Source organism: Boleophthalmus pectinirostris, unplaced genomic scaffold (genome assembly GCF_026225935.1).
Source record: "Boleophthalmus pectinirostris isolate CB_2022bp ecotype Guang Dong unplaced genomic scaffold, ASM2622593v1 HiC_scaffold_3, whole genome shotgun sequence".
NCBI classification, from domain to species: Eukaryota; Metazoa; Chordata; class Actinopteri; order Gobiiformes; family Gobiidae; genus Boleophthalmus; species Boleophthalmus pectinirostris.
The window spans coordinates 39,052,167-39,076,509 of NW_026571299.1; the positions used below are offsets into that span (position 1 = coordinate 39,052,167).

The 24,343-nt window shown below is 38.3% G+C and overlaps 1 protein-coding gene, 1 long non-coding RNA gene and 1 pseudogene across 3 annotated transcripts in view; 1 reads left to right on the plus strand and 2 right to left on the minus strand.

The window, feature by feature from the left end:
* Nucleotides 1–954: 954 nt before the first annotated feature.
* LOC110171206 (uncharacterized) lies at nucleotides 955–4,218 on the plus strand. Of its 2 annotated transcripts, none has more exons than XR_002319091.2 (3): nucleotides 955–1,091; nucleotides 2,525–2,636; nucleotides 2,872–4,218. It is a non-coding gene; the product is annotated as an uncharacterized LOC110171206 (long non-coding RNA). The 2 variants fall into 2 exon arrangements; XR_008633136.1 differs by lacking the exon at nucleotides 955–1,091 and adding an exon at nucleotides 1,098–1,296.
* Nucleotides 4,219–8,797: 4,579 nt separating this feature from the next.
* The window catches only part of mmp24 (matrix metallopeptidase 24), a 35,079-nt gene continuing 19,533 nt past the window's right edge, over nucleotides 8,798–24,343 (minus strand). The window contains exons 6-10 of the mRNA XM_020936891.2: nucleotides 21,674–21,835; nucleotides 20,493–20,698; nucleotides 11,715–11,853; nucleotides 10,070–10,336; nucleotides 8,798–9,360 (exon numbers count right to left, since the gene is read on the minus strand). Coding sequence (XP_020792550.2) covers nucleotides 8,996–9,360; nucleotides 10,070–10,336; nucleotides 11,715–11,853; nucleotides 20,493–20,698; nucleotides 21,674–21,835 — 1,139 coding nt within the window. The 3' untranslated portion in view covers nucleotides 8,798–8,995. The remainder of the gene's footprint in view (nucleotides 9,361–10,069; nucleotides 10,337–11,714; nucleotides 11,854–20,492; nucleotides 20,699–21,673; nucleotides 21,836–24,343) is intronic.
* LOC129411140 (5S ribosomal RNA) lies at nucleotides 14,832–14,949 on the minus strand (annotated as a pseudogene).

A 24,343-nucleotide genomic window follows, 5' to 3' on the forward strand; every position in this document is an offset into this window, starting at 1 on the left:
ATTTAATGATTATTTATTTATTAATTTAATATTTAGTAGTATTATTACAAACAACAGACTGTTTTGCAAACCTGTAAATTATACAAGATTACGAGAATATATAGTTTACGGCTCTAGAACGCAATTAATGTTGCAATTTTTGGTAGAGTATTGAAATGGTAATGGCAGAAGCCCTGCTCTCTGTGTAATCCCCAATTCCCTTTTTTCGTTTGAATATTTAACCTAATTCAACGCTGTAACAGTTGAGTAAATGAGAAAAACTCAAACAAAACGTTTTTCGTCGGACTGGAGCAGCTGTTTAAAAAAAAATAAAAATCCCCAAACTGTGCAATAACCCCCCAGCGCATAATTCTTCCTACGTGTGCACTGTGAAAGTGTCAAAAGGGGTCTAGAACTCTGTGAAGTTGAGGAAAGAACCAGATTCATGAGAGAGCCAGATGGATGTCGAAATTTAATAAAATACTTCACACAGGTGCAATATAAAACTGAGTCGGAGTGTTTGGTCCTCCCCTTTGAAGAACCTGCATAGCAACAGCGGTCACAAGTCTCCTACATCCCACAGTCTACGCTCCATCCTGCAGATCTCAATTGTCGCTTTGAGCCAATCACTGCCCCTTTCTGTGTGACGTACTGTTTATGAACACTGCTGCATTCATGTGATCTCGGAAACTCGAAGATAACGTTCATGAGTGCAGCCGGTGAAACACATGCTGTATCAACGACAACAATATACATAACTTGATTAATTGGAAATCATTGAAAATATTTCATTAATTAGAATATACAGTTGCATTTTGGCTTAAATGTGTTTGATTTGTGAAGTAAAACCCTCAGTATAATATTAAACAAAGTCCCTTTCAGTTTTTCACCACGCTGTCTTCCAATACCAAGCGAATTTCCCAGCCCCGTGTTGCGTTCTGTTTTTTTCCGAGTTAGGAGTTTGGATCTTCCCAGTTTCCGAGATCACGTGAATGCAGCAACTTTCCAAGCCTCAGCCTCACGTGAGTCACGTGAGTGATGGGCGGACATAGGACGGAGGGGTCACCAAAGATAGGCTCTTGAAACCAGAGGTGTTACTATTTATCTCTAAGGTACTGCGGAACCATTCCAGCTTCTGATTATATTCATTTTGGTATCGGAAATAAAAGGACGCTTCTTAAATGATCGTTGGATCACGTAGCCTTCTGTATATTCTATGTTCTAAATTAAGACTAGCCCATGGACTAGCCTGGGTCGGAATCTGCAGCCGACAGAGACGGACGAGTCGCGTAGGCTTCTTGGGGTCGCCTCATTTAGGTGGGCTAAAATTCATTTCTTTAGCGTCAGTCTCGTCTGCTGTAAAGGCTAAAAGGTCTAAAGGCTAAGCTAACGCCACAACTCCGTTGCTCTGTTGGTGGGGTAATGTTGTAAACAACAAGACTCCGAGTCCTTGAGCTCTCAGGAATAACAACAACATGGCCTACATTGCCTCTATTTTACAATAAACATATTGGTTAAGAGACTTCTTTTAGTGTAGTTTAGTTTATTTTTTAGTAAATGTTCCCAGCCACAAGCTTCCAGTTTTGTTTTTATGTATCTTCGTAGGTTAGCCTATTGAGAATAAGCTTTTATTCAGATAAAAAGCTTATATTTGGGACTGAAACCAGTGAACCAATTAATCACAGCTAAATTGAAATCATTGTCAACTAATTTAGTCAACTAATTGAATAACCATTCATGGTTTATGCCCAGACTTTAAAAGCATGTCGTGAGTTCTTAGAAGAGTAAAATAGTACAAATATTTACATATATGAAAGCCCATTGAATGAAAAGCCTTGAGGTGTTGGTTGACAGGAGCACAGCGCGACAGTGAGTGATGGTCTAAGGGACCAGTGCAGGGTCATAGCAGGTCATGTGCTGTCCTCAGGGAGGGAAAAACTACTCAGACAAAATAAATGAAAGAGGTAACACTTAGAATAATTGATTAGTAAACTTCTTCAAAGTAAAAATCTTCACAAGCAATAGTGATTCCAGTGATCCACTGCCAAAACAACACAACACACAACAAAACTTCTTCTGCAATAGTCCAGTGCATTACAGAGCATGAGGAGGCTATGAGGGACTGGCAGCTAAAGTGTATGGTGATCCCATCGCTCGCCTCAACTAAGTGATAGTATAGTGTGTGATTGGATTGGCGTCCCGGACGGATACGTCTGGAAAGGATTAAAGATGTCCAACCTGATAATCAGAGGTGGTGCTGATACCATCCACTTTCCCACTGTCCGATCTCCTCTCATTTTCTGGTCCCTATCACTATGTTACACACTCACCGTCAAGGTCTACCTGGTCCCTCTGATACATTATTCCTATAATTTAATTACCTACAAAGTACAAAAACATAAAAAGTAAAATTTACCATAATATCTAAACCATAAATTATATTCAATTACAAGGGCTGTGTGGACTTGTTAGTGGTAAATAACAATAAGAATTTAAATATACATTTATTTTCTGATTTCTGATTCATCTTTGCTTAAATATACAGGACAGAACTTAAACAATGGGAGGAGACCAGAGTATTCAGAACAAAGACAAGGAAAAGGATGACAGTACAGAGGAGTTCAACAGCTCTGACAGCGAACAACCTGTTGTGAAAGGTAACCACATAAGATGGAACTGATTTTATTATAAGGTAAAATAGGTTGCATTTCCAACATCCTAGAATGGTGAAGGGCCTACATAATTATGGGTGCTTCACTATTTTTTGTCATTTTTGTTATCTTTTAATCTTTTGTTAGGAATTATATCAATTTACCATATTAATCAACAACTTTGTGCCAATGTGTTATTGTTATGTATATGTTATTCCACCAATTGTTATTTTATCAACAGACACATACAGCGGCGAAATGCCCCAGTGCAAGATGGGAAACAGGAAGGTGGACAATATGAGCTTCATGATTTCATGCACAAACTGGTATTGACCTGCTGGGATAAACTGCCATTAACATACTGGAAATAGATGACAGAAACTGGAAGAATGGAAATAATATGTGAATATGTGAATCTGAATGTGGTAGTGGTTCTCAAATTGTGATACGTGATTACACATGGAAGATTCTGCTCCAGTTCCATTGTTTTGTTTGATTTTAAATCAATTTTATGCACATTTTTGTCCACCTTTGTATTTTTCTTTGTAGAATAAGTCCTATTTTGAGTCCTAATTTCAACCTAAAATAGCCCTATTATAGACCTGATATAAAGCTGGTTATACTCACCAAATATTTGCTTGATGTGACAAGTTTTACAACTGTGTTTCTTTATTTTGTTAATATGATTAATTTACTTTTTACTTTAAGTTCAAAATAAAAATATGATGTTGCAGCCTAAAATCAATATTTATCAAAAACAGTAATTAATACCAGATGCTTGCTTTAAATGAATGCTGGTGCTGGTTGGAAAGCTCCTTTTCTTCACTGAATAAATGTCTTGTGTTGTTTTAGCTATAAAGGTAAAAATGAACCAATTGTCTAAAGATGGACATAATCTAATGACCATTAGAGCTAAAATGAATGTTTAAATGGGCTCAGCTAATGGCCATGAAATAAGGTTTGCGCTGTAGAATGTATCAGGTCCACTCTGGCTACTCAGCAGGTGGCAGAGCATATTGCGTATCAGCAGAGGGGGAGCTGTATATCCCAAAGGGTTATTTCAGCAGGATACACGGCACATAATTGGACAGAAGCCCCTCAAACGATGGTAATAGTCATGGAGATTTAGTAAACTAATAATGGATCAAAATACTAACTCACTGTAGGGCATTATCTCTAAAGTTATTTAGAGCAGCTCAAACAAAATTTCTTTCAGGCGCCAGTGACGGGTGCAGGGCCACTAATAACAGCACAAAGTGCTTCTAACTCTTAATCATAGTTTGAAAAAAAAATCTTAATGAACATGTTTGTTGTTTAGGTTATAATTTGCTACTTTTTTGTAATGATATATAATATTTTTCTCTGGGGTCCAGTACTAAATAACCTGTAGCCTGGTCTTAGGTCCTGGATGGTTGGGGAGTCCTGATTTAGAGTAAAATAGTGCTTATTTTCAGATTGTTCACATGTAATTAGAGATATTTGACATACATAAAGAGCTGGGCTTGTGTTGTCATGCCAAGTTTTTAGATTAAACTAATGTTATACTAATGCACATAATTAACATTAAATTTATTTTATTTTTTATGTATTACAGTGTACTTTATGGGTCTGTATTTGTGTACATTAGAGCTGGTCGAGTAGGTGAGTCAGAAGAAGCTTGCAACTAATAACATCATGAGACAATGAAGTTTTCACTTTTATTGACATTTAATAGTTAACAGAACATAGTGTTACTGGTATATAATTGGCGTGGGACAATAAAACCAAACAATATTTTAAAAAATGTTATGCTCCAGTCGGCATTTAAATAGTAAAACAATATACTGCAATAGAAAGTGTTTTCAAGTTATGAACGTAAACATGCCTCTGCCATAACCATTGTCATAAAAATGTGCAAAAGATTAATTGTTAAATAATGAAAGATCTGTTGTTCTCTCTATAAAGACAAGAAATCTGACTAGAAACATAACAAAACCCCTCAAAACTAAAAGTGTATCATTTTGTAAAGAGTGCCATGATTATTATTTTTTAATCATATTTTTTTATTATTTTATAACCAACCCATTTAATCAAAAAAAGCTGTCAAAGTTTAAACAGTATTTACAGCAAAAAGATCTCTTAAAGCTATAGCAGAGGTGACTAAAAGTACTAGCCATAGTCATGTTACCAGGACTTCAGTAAATCAGTTTTTTCAAAAGTTTGATCAGACTTTGATATGTTTTATACACCTATAGGCTAATATGTATTTATTTTGTTGATCTAAAAAGAGGATTAGAAAGGAAAGGCAACAACAGGCAAGTTAAATGAAGACTTAGCCTCTGCGCCACACCCAAACTCACAGTGAACCAGAGATGGGACAAAACGCTTGTAGCCATGGGTTTCAGAATGATGAAAAGTCAGGACTGTTGCTGTAGTAATTAACAATTTAAAACAAAACATCCTATCTTCTGAATGGTGAAAAGTTCATAATAGAAAGCTGAAACCAATGAATATGGTATGTTTATAGCATGTTTTTCACCATTCAGCTCCTTGTAAACATCTGCAGGAGAATGCCTTTGTTTGGATATATAATGTGTGACTGTGGTCTTTGAAATGTGTTGAATGAATCTCTCTGTGTTTGTATCACTTTCCCACCAACATCTCAGGCAGTGTCCTTCAGATTGAGTGATATAAAAAATAACTACATCTACCTTCTGACCTGGACAAATGCAGCTAAGATCTATCAGCAGCACCAGTATCTTCCATTCAAATGAACAGCATTTTTGGGAAGAATACAAAAACAGTGTTTTAGGCAGAAAACAGATCAGTGTTGATATCTCATTGTCCGGTTGTGCCAGATCTGTGAACAATCTCAAGAACAGGCATATTTACAGAGGACCTTTTACTCTCAACAGCAACAAATAAATATAAAGTTTGAAAGCAGGCTTGCGTAACCCCCAGCATAGTATAAATTACAGCCTAACTTCCTACATTTCAATATCAGGTCACCATATTTAAACTATGCACCTGGTTAAGATGCTTTTTCCAAACAGAGATCTTGGAAATAAAACATGGTAAATGTTCTGAGTCTGGGTCGATCACCTTCAAAAGTGTTGTGTGCCATATGAATAATGCTTTGTTATGTTTACCATAGGTTAACTTTCTTCTGTTTCCACAGACATCTGCTGACATACATGTTATTTAAACAGCAATCTCAGTAAATACGTTATATATACTTCTTTATATAATAAGTATTATTTTACTGAACTAATTACCTTTCTATTGCTCCATAACGTTGCACTTAAATCATCCTCTTTTGATGTTCTGCTAGCATTAGTGGTTGCAACAATAAAGCAGAATAAGAAGCCAAGATTAATACCTCCATTGGCAATGGATACAAAATAGAATGAACCGCTGTGTCCTTAAGCAAGGCACTTTTCTATATATTCACAGAATGCACAAATGACTATGCCTGATTGTTGATTTACATCATCTACATAAATGAATAGGTGGAATAAATGAGATGTATGATTATTATTAGTTACGGGTATGTAACAGTGGAGTGGCCATCTCTATCAGCCCAATGTCCTCTAGGGTAAACTCACTAGGGTAAACACTCTCCTTTTAATTTACAGCATAACATCTCATAACCAACACACAATACTAACAGCCACAGGCTCCACTATTGGGTAAAAAATGCACAAGCAACGGGTAAAGGTTATTATGGCCCCTCTTTACTTCATGAACCTGCTGAATAAGATCTACCCTAACCACAAAGGAGGGAACTGGATTCATGATTAAAGCAGCAAAATACTCCTTGCTGAAGTATTAAGGAAGACAGTACATTATACAAGGTCAACTCAGTGGTGCCAAGAAGTAGATTTGCCAGTTTTCACCAAAGTCAACTGTTACCAAAGAGGACCATAATGTAGAAACAATAGTAGCCTGTACCTCTAAAGGCAGTCACTTTAATTTGTACAACTTATGAAATTTAAGTCCTGTGGTTGCCAATGTAATTAAATCAGTTTTTAATAATTACAATTTTACTTCGAGGCTTACACAACAAACTGTTTCTATGGGCATAATGACATAAATTAGTCATATTGGTTCAGATGTTATAGGTATTATACACTTGACAACTGCCTGTTCAGTTCAGTGTATACAAACAAGAAAATTCAAGAATAATACTATTTTTCCACAGAGAAAAAAAAAAAAAGCATCCATCCCTGCCCCCTCTCTGCCTCTTTAGCTTATAGCTATATGAAGTCTTCACACACAGCACATCAATAATAAAATATGCCCCAAGCTTGTCCTTTGTGGGTGATTGGTAATGTAGTTTTTGCCTATTCACTTGTATTGATCTGTGCTATGCATCTCTGCCCACTGAATAGGCTGAGTAAACAATATGACTCCATTGACATTCATGCATCTATAAGCGAAAACCTGAACTGTGGATTTTCTTCAAGTACCTGGAATGGAATGTCTTGTTTTGTGTTTATAGTCCCACTTGAAAGAACAAAATGTGCATTTTACCCCATGTCCAAATAGCGCTGCAGGGTATTGAACTGCATTGATTTTTGCTGAATGCTGCATGTGCTGAACTGCTCACGACAGCGGCCAGTAATTGCACGGTTATGCACCAAGAACACATTCAATTACTGTAGGACAGGGCGCTCAGTGAGTAAGGCTCAATGTGGGAACAGGAACAATTGGAGGGAGAAAGGGAGGGAGGACACAGGGAGACCAAGACTTCATATTTTTCCATAAATGAAGAAGACTTGGAAAGATAATTTCAGTGTCGTGCAATACATGGGACTGTAACTACATCAAAGGAAAAATAAGTAACATTTACATTCCTACTGAAGATAATTATAGAAAATCTTAACAGAAAGTAACTGTGTTGTCACAAATATCCCTAACAACGCCGAGTTCAGCCCAGAGAGTGGGGGTCATAGACGGGGAACTCCAGCACGCCTCTGCAGAGTTAAATGGCCACTAAAAGAACCATTATGTGTCATTTGAGAGTTAATGACATTTAAATGAGGAGCCAGTGTGTTTAAATAAAGAACACGTTATGCTCCAAACCACAGTGCAGCAGTTTTGCAACGCTTCAGCACTTTTCCAAAAGGGCCTTCATGACATGTTTCAATCAACAACCAAGAGGTCAGAGCTTCAATAATGTGGATTTTCATTCTTCAACTTCAACTTCAGGGCAGAAATATAAAATAACACATGATACTTAGTGAATGCTTCAAAGCAAGAACACCAGCCACCACTTGGCCCTTTCCAAGCAATTGTTGACATTGAATATGAATGTGTGTTTGGACATCACAAGCATGATCTATTTGGCAAAAGAAAGCATGTTGATCAAAACATCGAAAAGTAATACGGGAAGCACAAATACATAGAAAAAAGATATTGAAATGCAGTAGGGTTTGGCAGAGGAGGTATGAAAGAGAGATGACCTGATGGACAAAAATAAAAGACGCATGCGGACACCGGTATTAAAATTGTGCAACCTAGAGCAGAGCCTATTAGAGCTAACAGAAGTACTTCATTAAGCTACGTCGATGTTGTAACACTGCCAGAATACTAATATACAGCCATGGTCACCTTCTCTCTACTGGTTCTCTTTAGAGCCCTGTGCTCTCACTATGAAAGGACATATTTCAACATCTAAGCTAACTTGTTTGTCATTTTTCATTGTGGTGTTTTTAATTCCACAGGCTAAAAACTATTTGTATGAATACCACAAAGTTAGGTTAAGTGCTTAATGGCTTCTGTTGACTAATCTGCCTTGTCTTTGCCTGACAATTTTCATTTATTGAGTTTTATGGCTGTGATTTTAGTGAAAAAAGAAAAAGGTCCTCTTTGAATAATGTTTCTAAGCATAAATACATTTTCATATCTGAGTTGAGACCCCTGCTTTGTTCTTTTAGTTATGGCCTTCTAACAACTGTTTATTTCAAAGTTAGATTTTTCATACTCTTTGTAACTTGAAGTAGTTCACATGTATAAGCATTTGTAAGACAAAATGTCTGGCCTGATTTAATTTGTATTTTCACTGAGAAGAAAAGTCACATGTTGTAGGTCCGAGAAGAAATTGTCAGTGTTTCTTTTTTAAGCATCATCCACAAACTCTTGCTTTAAGTCTTTGTCTGACCAGGAATCGTGGAAACCATGGCAACAGCAAATTTTTTTTTTTTTTTGTGGCACAAAACAGGCACACGTTCTTGCGACATTTACCCCTAGCTAACACGTTAGCGTCTTTAAGCATTGAGGTTCCATTGTATAACCTTGTGTTTCCTGCCTTAAGCCAGATTCAGCTGGCAGAGAACATTACAACCTGATTTTGGTCAGTACATTTTGATCAAAAAGGTGGCCTGTCATACCCACTCCTGTACTGGGTACTTGTAGTACTGCTGCGTCATTGTGTTCTGTTGGATTCCTTTGTTTTTGAACTGAAAAATGGTGTAAACCAAGACCAAGATGCACAGAGACAGGATGCAGGGAATCACCACGGCGATGGCATTGACAGTAGTCGGGACATCATTGATGGTGACCATGATGTCCACATCATCTAGAGGCAGCTGACGGTCTCCTCGGTTACCACTGCCCCCCAGGCGTTCAATGTCTGACTGGTCACAGCCCATCCAGTCACGCAAAATGGACTTGGGGTATCCAGGGTCCACTGTGAGCTTCTGGTTGTCAAACTTCCAGTAGTCTTTGCCCTTGTAGAAGTAGGTGTAGTCTGGTGGGACAAAGAGACAACAAGAATTTAAGGGTGTTTGGAAGATTTTAATATCTTACATCCAAAACTAGTGTTAAGACTGCAAATAATTTAATTTGAATCAAGATTCAGCCCTCTCTGTTCAACAGCATGGGTGTTTTTAACCAAGACGTCAAAAGTCAATTCTCCGTCAGTATAAGCATGTGGTTTAGAGTTCAGGCATTTTTGTTAAATGGTGATTTTTATTTATTTATTTAATTTTTTTGTCATATTGTCCAGTCCAAGCTAATGCTCACTGATAAATTGGATTCATATGCAAAATAATGTCTGCATTCAATTATGTGAAAAGGTAATAACTGAGACATCTACATTTAGCATTCTCAAATCTAGTCATTTACTGTGACACATATCAGGTCAGCACAACACATATTTATGATGCACACTGCTCAGCTGCACCAGTCCTGTCTAATGTCTGCATTTGTGTTTACTCCATCACCTCCACAACTCCCCAACACTCATTTGTCTGGCACATTCAACCTCCCTGAGCTCCCCATCTAACACTAGAACACCTGCACGTCTCAGTGGTCACCACACAAACACACGCACACGCACATGCACGCACGCATGTGCGCGCACACACACGCACACACACAACAAAGATCCCACTGCTGCAAAAGAGTCGAAAGTCCCATCACTGTCACCATCACAAAACTTCAGAGCTATGACTTACATCCTTCTTTGCTGATGAAGGCTCCTTGCGGTGAGCTGGGTATCCCTTTCCACACTGTGATAGGTTTGGGGTAGCCTGGGTCTGCAGTCCTCTTTTCCTCATTGTAGCGCCAGTACTGGTCTCCTTTGAAGAAGTATGTTTTGCCCACTGGTTCCCACCGCAGTGCCGTATCAATGCCATCTTTGGGGAGGCAGCTGCCCAATTCCACCAGGCTGTGAGGGTACCCCGGCTCAGCTGTAACCTCCTTAAAAACCCAATACTTATCGCCTGGGACAGACAGAACACAGAACAGAAACAGAACAGAAACTTTAGCTTTCAAAGTAACTCACCAATTTTGTCTTCAAACAGACCCTCTAGTGATGCTTACCTTGGATTATTTATGAAGGATTATATCACTGTTAATGTATAAAGCATTCAAAAATCTTATCAAGACTTTTTTGGCCCAAGGCTGATTTTCCTCCCAGTTTCAGAAAGAAGTGTTGACAGGATTTTCAAACCTCTGCAGGCTAACAGAGCCAAATTGAACACTTCAATAAAACAGAGAATAACATAACTCTGAAAAGGAGGTGGCTGATATCATTATATTGCACTATAAAATGTCCACCATGTTCAATTATTATTTAACAGGTGTTCATTTGTTTATTTGAATGTATGCATTTATATGGCTGGTGCTTCTTGTCCAGATCAAATTTGAAAAAGAATTAGTTCACATATACCTGATAAAATACAAGTTGGAAAAAAAATAATAATGTGTCCATTTCATTCAGAACAAGATTTTTATTTTTTTATTTTTTATTTCATTTTATTTTTTTAAGTGGGCAGGGTCAGGAGTTTGTCTTTGACTGAAAACAGATACATGACTGCAGCCTGGCTCTCCCCAACTGCTCTGCCATTCTCTATTTCACACTTTATTAAATATCATCTCAGGGCAGGGAGGGGCTGTACGGGGAAAGACACAGTGTAATAACATTAGAGCAGATGGCAGACTGCGATTTTAACAGCTCTCCAGACCTTTGCAAACTTTGTCCATGAGAAAGTGACGAAATATCAAAGCCATTTTATTCTAAACAATGAACTGACATACACTTTGTAAAACAATGGGATCATGTGTTTCTGTATGAATTTCTGCTATGCATAATGGGTTATAGCATGCAGTTGTTTTTGGAATCATTATATTATGTATGATCCTTAACAATACATCATTTTTGTTTTTACTACATGGTTAAAAAGCATACAGTGGGAAAGTCTGGCCTCTCTTTTAAAACTTTTAGAGAGAAACCTTCTTTAGTCTAATAAAAGCTGTGGTAAATAGAATCTGTGTCTGTCTATGAAAATAAGTCTAGTGTAGTACTGGAGTTAAAAGAGCATCATTGTTCTGGAGCTGTGTGATTCAATGTGAACATTTGGTGATGCGCTGAGGTGATTGTGCCAAAACTCTCACAATGAAAACCATTGTTCCTGTCAAGTGTGTATGAGGCCTGTTACTCATGTACAGCACCTTCTCTCTTCTGTTCACGCACTCATCACTGCTCACTGTTTAGCCGCATGGTCTTTAAATAACAAATTAGTGAGTAATTGAAAGAAAGACTATTTTTAGTACACCACCTTTGTATGTCATATGTACAGGTCAGTGTTTTTTTCTTACCTTTAAAAAAGACAAATTTTCCATCCGATCTCTCATAGGCAGCATCTATACGAGGTGGTAGACCCTTCCAGAATTGGTCAATTTGCATTGGGTAACCTTCTTGCACCTTGTTGTTTCGTAGACGCCAAAACCATCGGTCCTAAAAAACAAAAATGTGACCATTAATGACAGTTGTGGAAATATTCTATATGCATACCCCTTTATTATTTTGTAATAAATATTAGATTGGATCGGTTGGATGAGGCATTTACTGTTGTTCCAAAAAGCTGATTTAGCTCTAATGCAATAGTCTCCAAAAGGTTATTCACAAAAACAAGTATAGACAGAATTAGTATTAAGACTAGAGACATATGTAGACATTGTTTAACATGAAAATCTATAGAAAAAAACATGACATATTCTGTAAAATAGAGTAAATTATTATTTGGGGTCTCCATGTAATCTTCGCTTTGACAGAGGGGTCATGGCACAGAAAACCTTGGGAATGGCTGCTCTAATGGATTAATAATGCCAATCTCAACAGGTAGAACATACACAAGTCATACACAAAGTAATTCAAATTCCTTTACGGAACAAGAAGGATGCATTCAAATCTCAATAAAAACTAATAAACACATAAATATTAATTTGCTCATTTGCTATTATTGATCATTGACATGTTTCACTGTTTCGTTTTCAAATTTTTTTATTCGTTAGCCATGCAGATGTCTGCGGCTGTGATTTTGAATGCAGTATTTGAATGCTTTGACAATATGTTGGACTATTTGATGTCCAATGCTGTTTACTCAAAAGGAGCACGAGGAGTGGGTGTGATGAACCAAGACAAATGAGGGGACAGGAGCACCAGAGCAGCACTGGGGCTTCGGTGAAAGCAGAGATAAGAGGAAGAACGATGATGCATGCTAAGTGAAGGACAAAAAGGGTGTGTCTGTGCCCAGAGCAGAGCCACGGAGAAGGCAAAGGAGGAGGCAGAGAAGGAGGCAGAGGTAGGAGGAGCGCAAGGCAAGCATCAATCTTCCCTCATTATCATTTGGCTTGAGTGAATCTAGGACACAGCCAAGCACCGTCCCCACTGAATACACGCCATTATACAGAGCTCCCAAACAGGTGCTAACACAGACAATCAGACAAACAACTCCAGTGCAATGTCCTGTGAAGTTTAAACCATGAAGAGTCCACCATCTTTACTAGTGCAGCAGATTAATTGCATATTTCAAGAGAATCGTTCACTTTGGTATAAAAGCATGAAAGTTGGCACAGATACTCTCTAAGGGTCACTTTGGGGGAAAAAGGTGTTGGCCACTCAAAAATTCAAAATGATGGCCATTTTTCAAGATGGTCGCTATTTCTGTCAAATGCTAATTATGTCGAGCGTTCAAACTGTGATGTATATTGTGTAATATTGTTCTTTTTTTTTTTTTTGGAGAATGGTGCTTGTCCCTCAAAAAATCAAAATGACAACCATTTGACGGTTGAGATGCCACCACCATTTCTCAAGATGGCTGCCATTTCTCTTAAATTCTTACATCAATTTATCAAATGGTGACGCTATCATCAAGATTGGTACAAACATTCTTCAAGGAACATTCTCATGGAAAAAGGTGTGTGCCACTCAAAAATTCAAGTTGGCCACCATTATGTCCTGCACAGGTTCATTTTTGGAGACCCTCACTCGCCCGCACCTGTGCAATACAGCAAGCCCATTAACCAGTGATTATATTAAAGTTAAATCCGCTCCCGCCCACACCCGTTAACATTCCACCCATTACCCTCCCGTGCCCATGATAAATCAGGGTCAACCCATTAGTCCGACAGGCCAGTAGTCCAGGAGTAAACCAGGACTGAAGCTACGCCATGTCATTAGCGAATTTTAAATATATACACTCCACAAACCACATAGTCGATCGCCAGGACTGAACCAGGACTGAACCAGGACTGAACCAGGACTAAACCAGGACTGAACCAAGTCTAAACCCAGGTCTAAACCAGGACTTAACCAGGTCTAAACCAGGACTAAACCAGTGTCATTGGTATAAATATATACACGCCACAACTGCCGAGCTGATCGCCAGGACTTCACCAGGACTATACCGGGACTAGACGAGGAGCGCAGCTGTTGAGCTGATCACCTCCACTGATGGTTTTATGTAATAAATACACATAAGTCTCTCTCATCCTGGTCTGTCATTGTTCCAGGAAAAGACGGGAAATTACACTTGTTTCCAGGGCAACGGACGCAATGGTCAAGTATTTTTTTCCCATTCGTCGTTCATTTGATTCACCTGACCTACCCATGTGTAATCACTACCTGCCCGCGTGTAATCACTACCCGCCCGCATACCCGCCCGTAAAATTCCAGAACGTTAAATCCTGCCTGTTTCAGCACCTGATTGCGTGTACCCATTGGGTATCCAGAGCAGGACTCTGAGTTAGATGAGCTGAATTGACAGGTTGTGCCAGAGAGAGAGAGCCGAGCCAAGGGTAAGCAGGGTAATACATGACTTGTTCATGTGTGCTTACCCTGAAGGTGTACAGATCACACGGGACTTAAATGGCACTGGATGAATGATTGGGTGAGGTGTAGGTGACCCAAGCCTAGTTGTATCCCAAACATAAATGTGTACTATGTCTATGATTGAGGTGGTAAAAGTGTGTCAGAACTGGGTCAGAAAGACACAAAGAAACCCCTCCAATCATGATCTACCCATCATGTTTCTGAACATGATGGCTCTGAAATGATTGCCACCAACATTCCACTCTATCACAAGGTCAACAAAATGCCAATGACCCTGGACCTAGAACAACTTGATGAAAGTGGTGATATAGAAGGTACTTTGAGAAGGAAAAGTATTTCTGCCTGATTTTATGTTTGCATCACCATCTGAACAATTAGTAATTTTATTTTTTTTTAAATATATATAGAGCTTTTCACAGACATTTGTCAGAAAGATGCTTTACAGATCATTATTCATTCTCTCCAGATCTGGTGGTGATAAGCTCCTATTGTAACCATAGCTGCCCTGGGGCAGACTGCCACACACACCACTTTCATACTAGGCAATGTGGGTGAAGTGTCTTGCCTAAGGACACAACGTAAACAGTTTTTGTGACTGGCGCCCCCTGTGGCACCCGATTTTCCCAACGGTCTCCCATCCAAGTACTGACCAGGCCCTGCCTCACTTAGCTTCTGAGATCTGATGGAATCAGGTTTTGACAAGCTGTTATGGCCACAAATTGAAATAATTAATATTCTACAGGAACAGTTGCCATCTTTAAAATGGTGGCCATCTTGAATTTGTAACAATGCCTTTTTCCAAAATAGTGGCCCTTAGAGAGTATCTGTGCCAAATTTCATGCTTTTATACCAAAGTGAATAATTTTTTCAGTAATCTGCTGCACTACACCATTTATATAGCACATTACAAAATATACTTGCCATAGATAATCAAGTGTGCAGTGACAATCATATCATGTATCCATAATTTTTAAACCTGACGCCCTTGTGTACGAAAGCCTCCTCACTTAACCGAATTTGGGAAAGACGCACACAATACGCTGTATTACAGTCAATTGCATTTTCTGGTAAAAGGTTCCACTAAATACATGTAACATTATTTGGTCTGATTAACTACTGAAAACATATTAACATTTTTATTTTTTTTTATTGACAACTTTACTTCACCACTTGTCTTATATGGCTTGATTGTCTATTGTCTATTGCCTTCACCTATCAGAAATAAGGCTTTGCAATACTTAGATTAAAAATGATACGGGGAAACCATTCTAGTCTGTAACACGATTTCCATTGTCGTCACAAAGACATGCCACATATTTCAGCTGCAATTATCAAGCACTATCCGCAGACCGCTAATGTCTGTCTGAACCAGAAGAGGAAAAAATCAAATCAATGACTCAGAAAAGACTGAAACGCTTCTCACAGAGGAAACGTCCCATAATGAGTGGGCCTTTTAAAATGGACACTTGCTTTTAACACCTCTTAATGTCTAGACACAACCTCTGTTCTGCATGCTAGCGGAGAAACACTTTTTGCACAGTATATTATTCATCATTCATCATTTCATATTAATAGACGATATAGTTATTGAATGGAATGGGAAATAAACTTCTGCATTAGACATCAGAGCCTCCTGCCTCACTTTACAAATGTCAGGTTACTTAAATTATTCTACAGGTGGTAGTAATATGCTTGTAGCTATAGTAGTAATACTGAACATTAAGTTAATGTTAAAAATGCACTATGTAACTTTTTGGTTGGGGGTCCATCACCTGCTTGTTTCAATGGATATGTCATTGCTCTGCCTAGAATTTTCCACAGTATGACATTAAACAGCTCTACCTAGATTTATGCAATTGTAGCTGGTTTCATAGCTCAAAAATACCCTGAAAAACAAGCATTCCTATTTGTGACCAGGGTTGTCTCCTCTCTGTAACTGGTCTGGTTTGGTCTCCATGAACATAGAAAGGGTTAATGCCATACTGTGAAAAATTACAGACAAACCAATAACATGTCCATGAAGAAAAGCATTTGATGGGCCCTCTACCAGAAAAAAAAAAAATAATAATAAGAATGCACCTTTAAGCAAAACAAATAAAAATGTATGTGTACACATTGCTGTGGTAACATAAAACAAGAAAGATCTAAACTTGCAGAACATGCATTTTTTTCAGGTGGAATGTCCTGCTTAAATTATAGCATCCTCAAAAATGTACGGTAAACAAGGCTTAAAATACACTGCAAAAATCCCTTCTGACCATACAAGCGCAGCTGCTGTTGTGTAAAGTGCTACTTAGTAAATGTCTCACAAACACTTAAGACTTACTTCAGAGACTAGGGCTGCACATCTGCCGGGGATACTAATGCATTTCATGTACGAGCATTATGGGACATATTTATAGAACAGGCACAGCTTGAAAATAAACTCCTGCAAAAGTATATCTGAAACATCCCAAGCTTCTGACAAATACAGAGAACACAGGAAATATTACGCTCACACCAGGGAGAAGATTAGCGTCTTCAACATTCACTAACACCTAGGTTTAGCTGTTTGTTCTAATAATTAGACATAATTTTTACTGCATAAAATTATAGTATTGTTATACTTCTAACATCAAGTTTATCAATCAACAAAAAACATACTAATTTCAAGATGGATGAGAATGCTGCCCTGCACCATCAAGCCCTCCATGGAGATGCCAGTGTTGTAACTGTCATTCAGGTCTCACCAAATGTGAGAAAACCCTGATAGAATCCCCAACTACATAAACATTCCCAAATCTATGGTAAACTGTGCACTACACCTGCACCTACAGGGAAGACAGCCACGGGGGCAACCAAAGAAAAGGTGGACATCATTAAAATCATCTTAAAGAAATCCCGTCCTCTGGTGAACATACCTTGGAAAGGAGAATGGAGATGGAGGAGACTATAGCAGAAAGCAGACCCTGCGCCAAAGTGGGACAAAGGGTGCACTATGTAACTTTTCCGGTGGAGGATCCACCACCTGCTTGTCTCCACAGAGATATGTTATGTCTTTTCCTGTAATGCTGGAGTAGGGCTATACTTAAACTTATCTCGGTAGATAAGTCAAGCAAGTTGTTGCACAACCATGCCACATTAAGGGTCAGATCTGAAGAGAGCTCACAGGGCTCACAGTAAGAATGTGTTTTTCCCAAGTAGTTTTTTGCATGAAAAGCACCTGTAATTGAATAAATGCATGGCAGATATGAGTGATGCCATGTTGTGTAACCCAACAGCTAAAGCCATCTCGATGGAGGAATTACAAAGTGCACTTTTAACAAAGAAGAATACAATCATAGGCTCTAGTAACTGAAAATAAGGGCATTTCAAATTAATTTGCTGTTCTGCTGTGGTGGAGAGTGGTTGTACTATTCACTGATCAGGCATGGGTATTTAATGGAACCACCACAGTAATAATCATACTAGCTTAGAATTCTCCAGACTAGAGTAGGTGCTTGGAGCGTGGAGTGGAGACAGGTGAGCAGACTTGAAACACAGACAGGAGGTGGAGCAGAGAGATAGACACGCCCTGACCTTTTCTAACATTCGGTTTTAAAGATCACAGGCATCACCATAGATTTTTCATCCTCTCCACCAACATCCAGTGTCCATACACAGCCTCCTATTTACTGCATGTATTTGAGAAGTCTATTTGTCATCTACCAACTCAACAAACTTACATTACATTAACAGTGACAGTCATTATTATTATATTATTTAGTAGTATTATATTTTCATGGCAGCAAACTTAAATAAATTGATGTATTGTAGACCTCCTTAATAATATAATGTTTAATATTAATACATAAAAACAAGTAAGATGACTTTAGATTTTTTAGACGCAGACCTTGTTTGGCCAGGCGACATCTGAGCTGGCATCTTGTACGAGGTGGGCAGTAGCACAAAGGTTCTTGCCCAAGGACCCACACTGGTTAGCTCATTGTCCAGTCAATCGAACCCTGGTACCCCATGTGAAAGTCCAGTGACTTACCAGTTGAGCTAACCAGCTGCTTATATATACTAGGGGCTCAAGGAGGAGCTGGAAATGTAATGTAATGTAATGTTCTTAAAATCAGTTAAAAGTACTTGGAAATAAATTAAAAAACTGTACAATGTACATAGCAGTCAATGTATTTTATAGCGAAAATCTACAGGAAGTGCTATGCATGTGTACTACTGCTGCTGGTCGTTTTGTGCATTAACTTTACACATGTCGAACCGGAAGTGAGCATTAGCTTAACATCAAGAGAAAAGAGACAGGAAAAAAAGGAGACATGTCTGAACTTTTGTAAAATAAGCCTCTTGACTGTTAACCAAATAGTCGAAGATGGAGACTTGTTTTACACATATTTTGAGAGCTCCTGGAGGTTTTTCAGCCTAAAGACAGACCTGCAACTAAGTTAGGGTGAACAGATTTTCAAAATCAAAAACTAGGACATCCCCGGTTTGAGGTGTTTGGTAATAATAAAATTGTGAAACGAGTACGTAATTAAGGAGAACAGTTCTTCACTCAACCCATTCATGACTAACATGTGAATCAGTATAGTCACATTTTCTTTATGCTTTGGTAATTTTTAAGCAGCTTTTCTGAATTTTACTCAAACAAATGACAATGTATGGCTCTTTTTACTGTTGGCAGGTATTAAATAGGCAAAAATAAGGATATCTGGGACATTTCTTGTATAAAACTGGGACAAATCAATGATTTTAGACAAATCTGCAGGGACAGGAGACACAGGGCTCAAAACTGGGACTGTTCCGGGTAAATAGGGACATCTGGTCACCCTAAACTATGTATTAGAAAAAAGTTCCAGTCGTTAGTTTCAGTCTTTTAGCATTCGATATCCAAGCGAGTGTTCTCATTTGAATTAGTAGTGAAGTTAAATCAGCTTGCAACAAAGTTTCATGTTCTTGACTTGAAATTTGAACATTTGTTCAGAAGCTCTAACTGACTGTAAAGTAACATCTGGACATCTTTCCGGCCCAAATTTGTGTATGAGGGGCGTGCAAGAAGAGGATCAGTGGACGTGACCGTTCTGCCATCTTGGGACACACCATGGCCTTCTTTCATCCAAAATGTGGTGACAACAACTAGACACTGAACTACAAAACATTTGGTTTTGGCTCATAGAGTGAAGCGGCCTTTCAGTTTTAGGCCTCATCGCTCCCAAGCACCTCGCAGACCTGCACCAATAGGGGTTATAACTGCATAATAAGTGTGCGAGAGGGCCCACTGTATTTGGTACAGTATAAAAAAAAGAGACAATTAACAACTGTTTAATACATGTTAACCGTTACTATTTGACCTGTAACAGTGTTCTTTTAAAATTTGTGAGCTCAGTAAATGTATTCATTCACTTCTATTTGGTCATTTCTATTACTGTGTGTGACTAAAGGTGCTATTGTGTATCCTTAGAGAGTGAAATATAGCACTAGAGTGGTATGTAATTTGATTTCTATATATTTTGATTGTAGTTTAGAGTTAGTAAGAAACTCAGGGTCCCTTACCTTATTATACTGGGTTTAGGTGAGCTACAAACATTATGCTTGCTGTAAATAGATCATTATGAAACAGTTTCTCTTTTCCACTTAAATCTATGTTCATGCTTTATGAAGGCATGAATGAGTATTATTGTTATATTATAGTGTTACTATAAATCGTATCTATAATATCTTAGTCCATGATAGTTTTATTTACAACATCTGCTTTCATGTTACATTTGACATATTTGCAAATAGATAAGTAGAATTAAATTAGCTTTACTTCACAGCATGTGTTGCATATTCACAGATTTGTCTTTGTATTGAATATGTCGTTATAAAAGCACAGATGTTCAGGACATGTCCAGCAGTGTTGAAGCTGTTATTTGGTGCAGAGTGACTGTCATGTTCCTCTCACAGCACTCAGAGCCCTCATCCTCCACTTAATGTTCAATTAAAGCTTATCTCCGTCCCCCGGTGCTGCGCTTTCTATGGCAGCCCACAGTCGTATGACTCACTGTCTGTAGGAGCAATGGTCCACTAACTACACACATCTAAACCTCTCCCTCACGCACATGCTTTGGTCCTGTGCTACTATCTACTTTTATACATTTTCTATAAAAAAACATTTTATTTTTCTATCACTGAATGTCTGGACTAAATGCTTTGTTGTATGGATAAACTAGTGTGAAAAAAGCAAAAAAACAAATAAAGTCATTTGCTGTAGTATATGAGTTTTAAGTGTTCCACAGGCTCACCTTGAAGACAAACATTTCTCGTCTGAAAAAGGCCACAGTGTTGAAGTTGCCATCGCAGATGTTTGGTTTGCCGTTGCCAGGCAGTGCTGGGCGGTCACCAGGGGGGCGGGCTGGACGAGAATGTTTCCTCTCAGAAGTAGAGTGGGTGCGTCGAGAGGGCAAAGTGGGCAATGGGCGGGTGGGCTCCAGCATGGCTGTGGGCATACCTGGTGAGAAGAAATGACAATTGTGAATTTACATTGTGAAAAATAATACAAGAAATCCTAATAAGTTATTGGGAGGATGTACTGTGCCATTTTTATTGTCAAGCTTTAATGATAATAATAATTTAAACAATTTAAATAATTTAAATGAGATTCACTCTTATTTGGACCTGGTTTGAATCCTGATGTTGATTTGATTTGATCATGTCTAGTCAGGTTTACTTACAGGTTTAGTCCCAGATTAGTCCTAATTTGTGTTGTGTAAGTGCAAGAGTGAAAGTGCTGCAAGCTGTAACCTCAGCACCATGGACAGCACCAATCTGTTTTATAACTGTTATTTGATGTGTTGTACATTATCTGTACTTAACTTTAATAATGGATTTACTCCACTCATTTGGTCCCAAATGATACTCAATACTATATATCTTGTAATACTTTAGTTTCTTTGCTATGCTTTTTGTCTTCACTATTGCACATAAACAGGACTTTAAGTTGTTGTGATAAAGAGAGACTAGGGAGGGATGCTTATGTCCCTGACAAGCTTTCACAGTTCTTTGTTCACTTTAAAGTTTACCAAAATGACAAGCATTTGTTTTTCTCTCTGCAGTAGAACAAAGCCTCCTGGGCGTATTTGGAGCAGTGACAAAATAAGCACCATTTCTGTTTTTCTAATTTTGCCTTAAACCTCTTTAATATCTCCTCACACACACAAAAGCTCTGGGTTGGCCACTGGACCACACTGTTTCATAATTCAGCTTCACTGGGTTTTATGATTAATAATGTACAAGTTCGGGTTTTGGTTTGAGCTCTTGCAAGGTTTTGCTTTCAAGGCCAACTTAAAGAGTCTTAGTGTAGATTAGTACAATTTGAAATAAAAAAAGAAACACATTCACCCATACCAGCACCATGGACAGCGCCCGTAGATATCCTACATTAATATTTGCTTTGTATTTGGAAAAAGTCATGTTTTATACTTGCCATAGATTTTCTGAATGCCCTGTAGGTCATCCAAAGGCAGTTTGAAGTTGTGTGTGTCCATGTACTGGTAGAACGGAGCCATGATGGCACTGGGGTCATTGGAGTGCTCCAGACCTAATGCATGGCCCAGCTCGTGAACAGCCACAAGGAACAAATCATTGCCTGAAGACAAAGAGCAGAAAGAAAGGAATAAAAAAATCTGATTTGATCAGATTTTCAATGACAAATGTAAAGGAATACACATTTTGTCTTCATCTTCGCTCCTGTTGGTTAAGATACGTCAGGCCACATGATCACACTGAGGTTTATGTAGATTAGAATTAGATGCTAGTGGTGATGGGGCAAATTTGGAGCTGAGTTCCATATTAGGAATAGGAACTTATTTACAGACAAAATAGCAAAATAAAAGCCAGTATTATGTAGAACGTGGTAATAAGAACATTTTAAGACCAAAAGGACGAGGTTCACAGAAGCAGTTACAGAGAGATGTAAAGTCAATTGGAACCAATTTGAAAAAGCCAGAAGCTCTCCCATGTTCACCTCCTATTTGGAATGAGACGGCTAGCGGGTTAGCTATGTTCATTTATATATATATAAAGTCTGTGGTATCTATTGGAGTGGAAGATGTCTGCTTTAACATCATTTCAACATAAATGTAGCTCTATAATGTATATCTCTATTGCTATGGTGGAAACAATGTGCTTTGGGTGTCCTTAATTTGTGCCAAATTTCACATAAAAAGCAAATACAACATTGAAATACAATACAGGTTCCCCAGTGGAAACACAATATAAAGACCAAAGGAAGCACTGGGAAGGGGGCTAATGCAGTTCGATGCTCATCAGTAGTGTTGTATGAATCTCACATCAAAAGAAGCATTAGAGTGAACTGAAAGTGCTGTGAGTGAGAAAATCCTGAGCTTTGGGCCGAAACTCCAGCATGATCCTGTTGAAATGCTGCAGCTCACTGAAGATTACAGCAGAGGCAAAGTGCAAAGCTCAGACTTGTATGAGACAAGATTCTAAATTTGTATGACTAGTTAATAATGTATACGTGCGACGGCTTGGAGTTTTAAAATATTCGCGCTTGAACAAGCAAAGCACTCCCGAAATACAATGAGTCATTGTTTAGATGTTTTCAGTCAGGCAGCTTATCGAGAGCACCAGAAATGGCATAAACTTCGAAAAAAGTCTCGCCTCAATGTCTGATGCTGTGTAAAAGCTTTCCAAGTCTGTCTGCCCAAAAAATTTTTCTCACAAAAACATTGAATCCATGCACAAATACACTTTAGGCTAATCCTCCAGCTATGCGCTTCACCCTGCTGTAACATTGTTATGTAAGTTACAGACAATGCATCTTATAGTAGCACACCTCATAACAACTTTGCATCCTCTTTAATGTCCATAGTCTGAAAGTATTTCATGTATTTCTAGTTGGCTTGTCTTCAGTCATTCTGCTGTCAAACCCTAAATGACTCAGTACAGACTCAGAGCACAGCTTCAGTGAATACTTTTCATTAGCTCTGTAATTGCTTTGACTCTTTCTGAACCTAATTAGACAAAATCATTATCTTCTGTTGGAGACTTGGTACCTTGGTGACCAGACAGGCTCATGGACATTTACCAGAAGAACAGATGGATGTCTTGGATTACAGGAACACTGTATATGTGTTGGGGCACTTTCTATTGCTGTTAATAAGATCACAATGTGTTTGAAACAGAGACTTTGAAACAGAATTCTTGATGCTTGAGTTCTCCATCAAAAGTCTTACTTTGAATATTGTAGTATAATTTGTTGATTTAAAAAAATAGAACTGAGTATTTAGTTCAAGCTATTGTTTTCTTGACAATAAACTATATTTTAATCTCCCCGGTGAACGTTGTGTTTAACTAAATATTTTGAGAAATACAATTTAACCAGAAACAACTACACTAACAATTACACACCACAATGTATATATCTGCATATCATCACGGGTGACATGCGTTCATGCACACACCAGTTTTACAACAATATTTAAGTAACAAGCAATGGTAACAAAATGTTAAATTTCATAACATGCTCATCAGCTCCATCCATCATGGGTTGGTGCTGTTGTCTTTTTGTAAAGTATGTTTAGCTAAGTGCCATTAGTTGAGTCTGTAAGTCTTCACTGTGTAGCAATCTGTATCACTCTTAAAATCTAGAGCAGACTTTCCAAGAATATTTCATGTTTAAGGCATATCTTTACAATAACTCAGTCACGCGTCCTTCATATGTTATAGTTATTCAGTTCTCTGCTTTCCATTTCCCCTTTCCCTATCTGATCTCTCACCCACCACATTTTACAGTGCTTCATGTTGACAGCCTGAGGGAATTCCCAGGAGGTCTCTCGTGAGAGTAGACCCCCCGTGGCCACCCCTCATCTGAGGCCCTCCAGACGTCTGCTGCCAGGTTTGATACAAAGTCTTCTGAAAAACCTCAAGTAGAGCTAAGAAGAGAAAGGTTAGAGAAAGTTTGTTCTCTTATAAGGGTGTCACAGCTTTTTTGTTACTGAAGTTAGTGGTGGTTGTTGTGGGAAGTTAAATATGACGACTTCAGGGTAGGACCTCAAGTAAAAATGTGTTGCCATCTAGACAAAAGGCATCATATTTTTATAATTCACACTTAACTTCTATATATGACTTAACA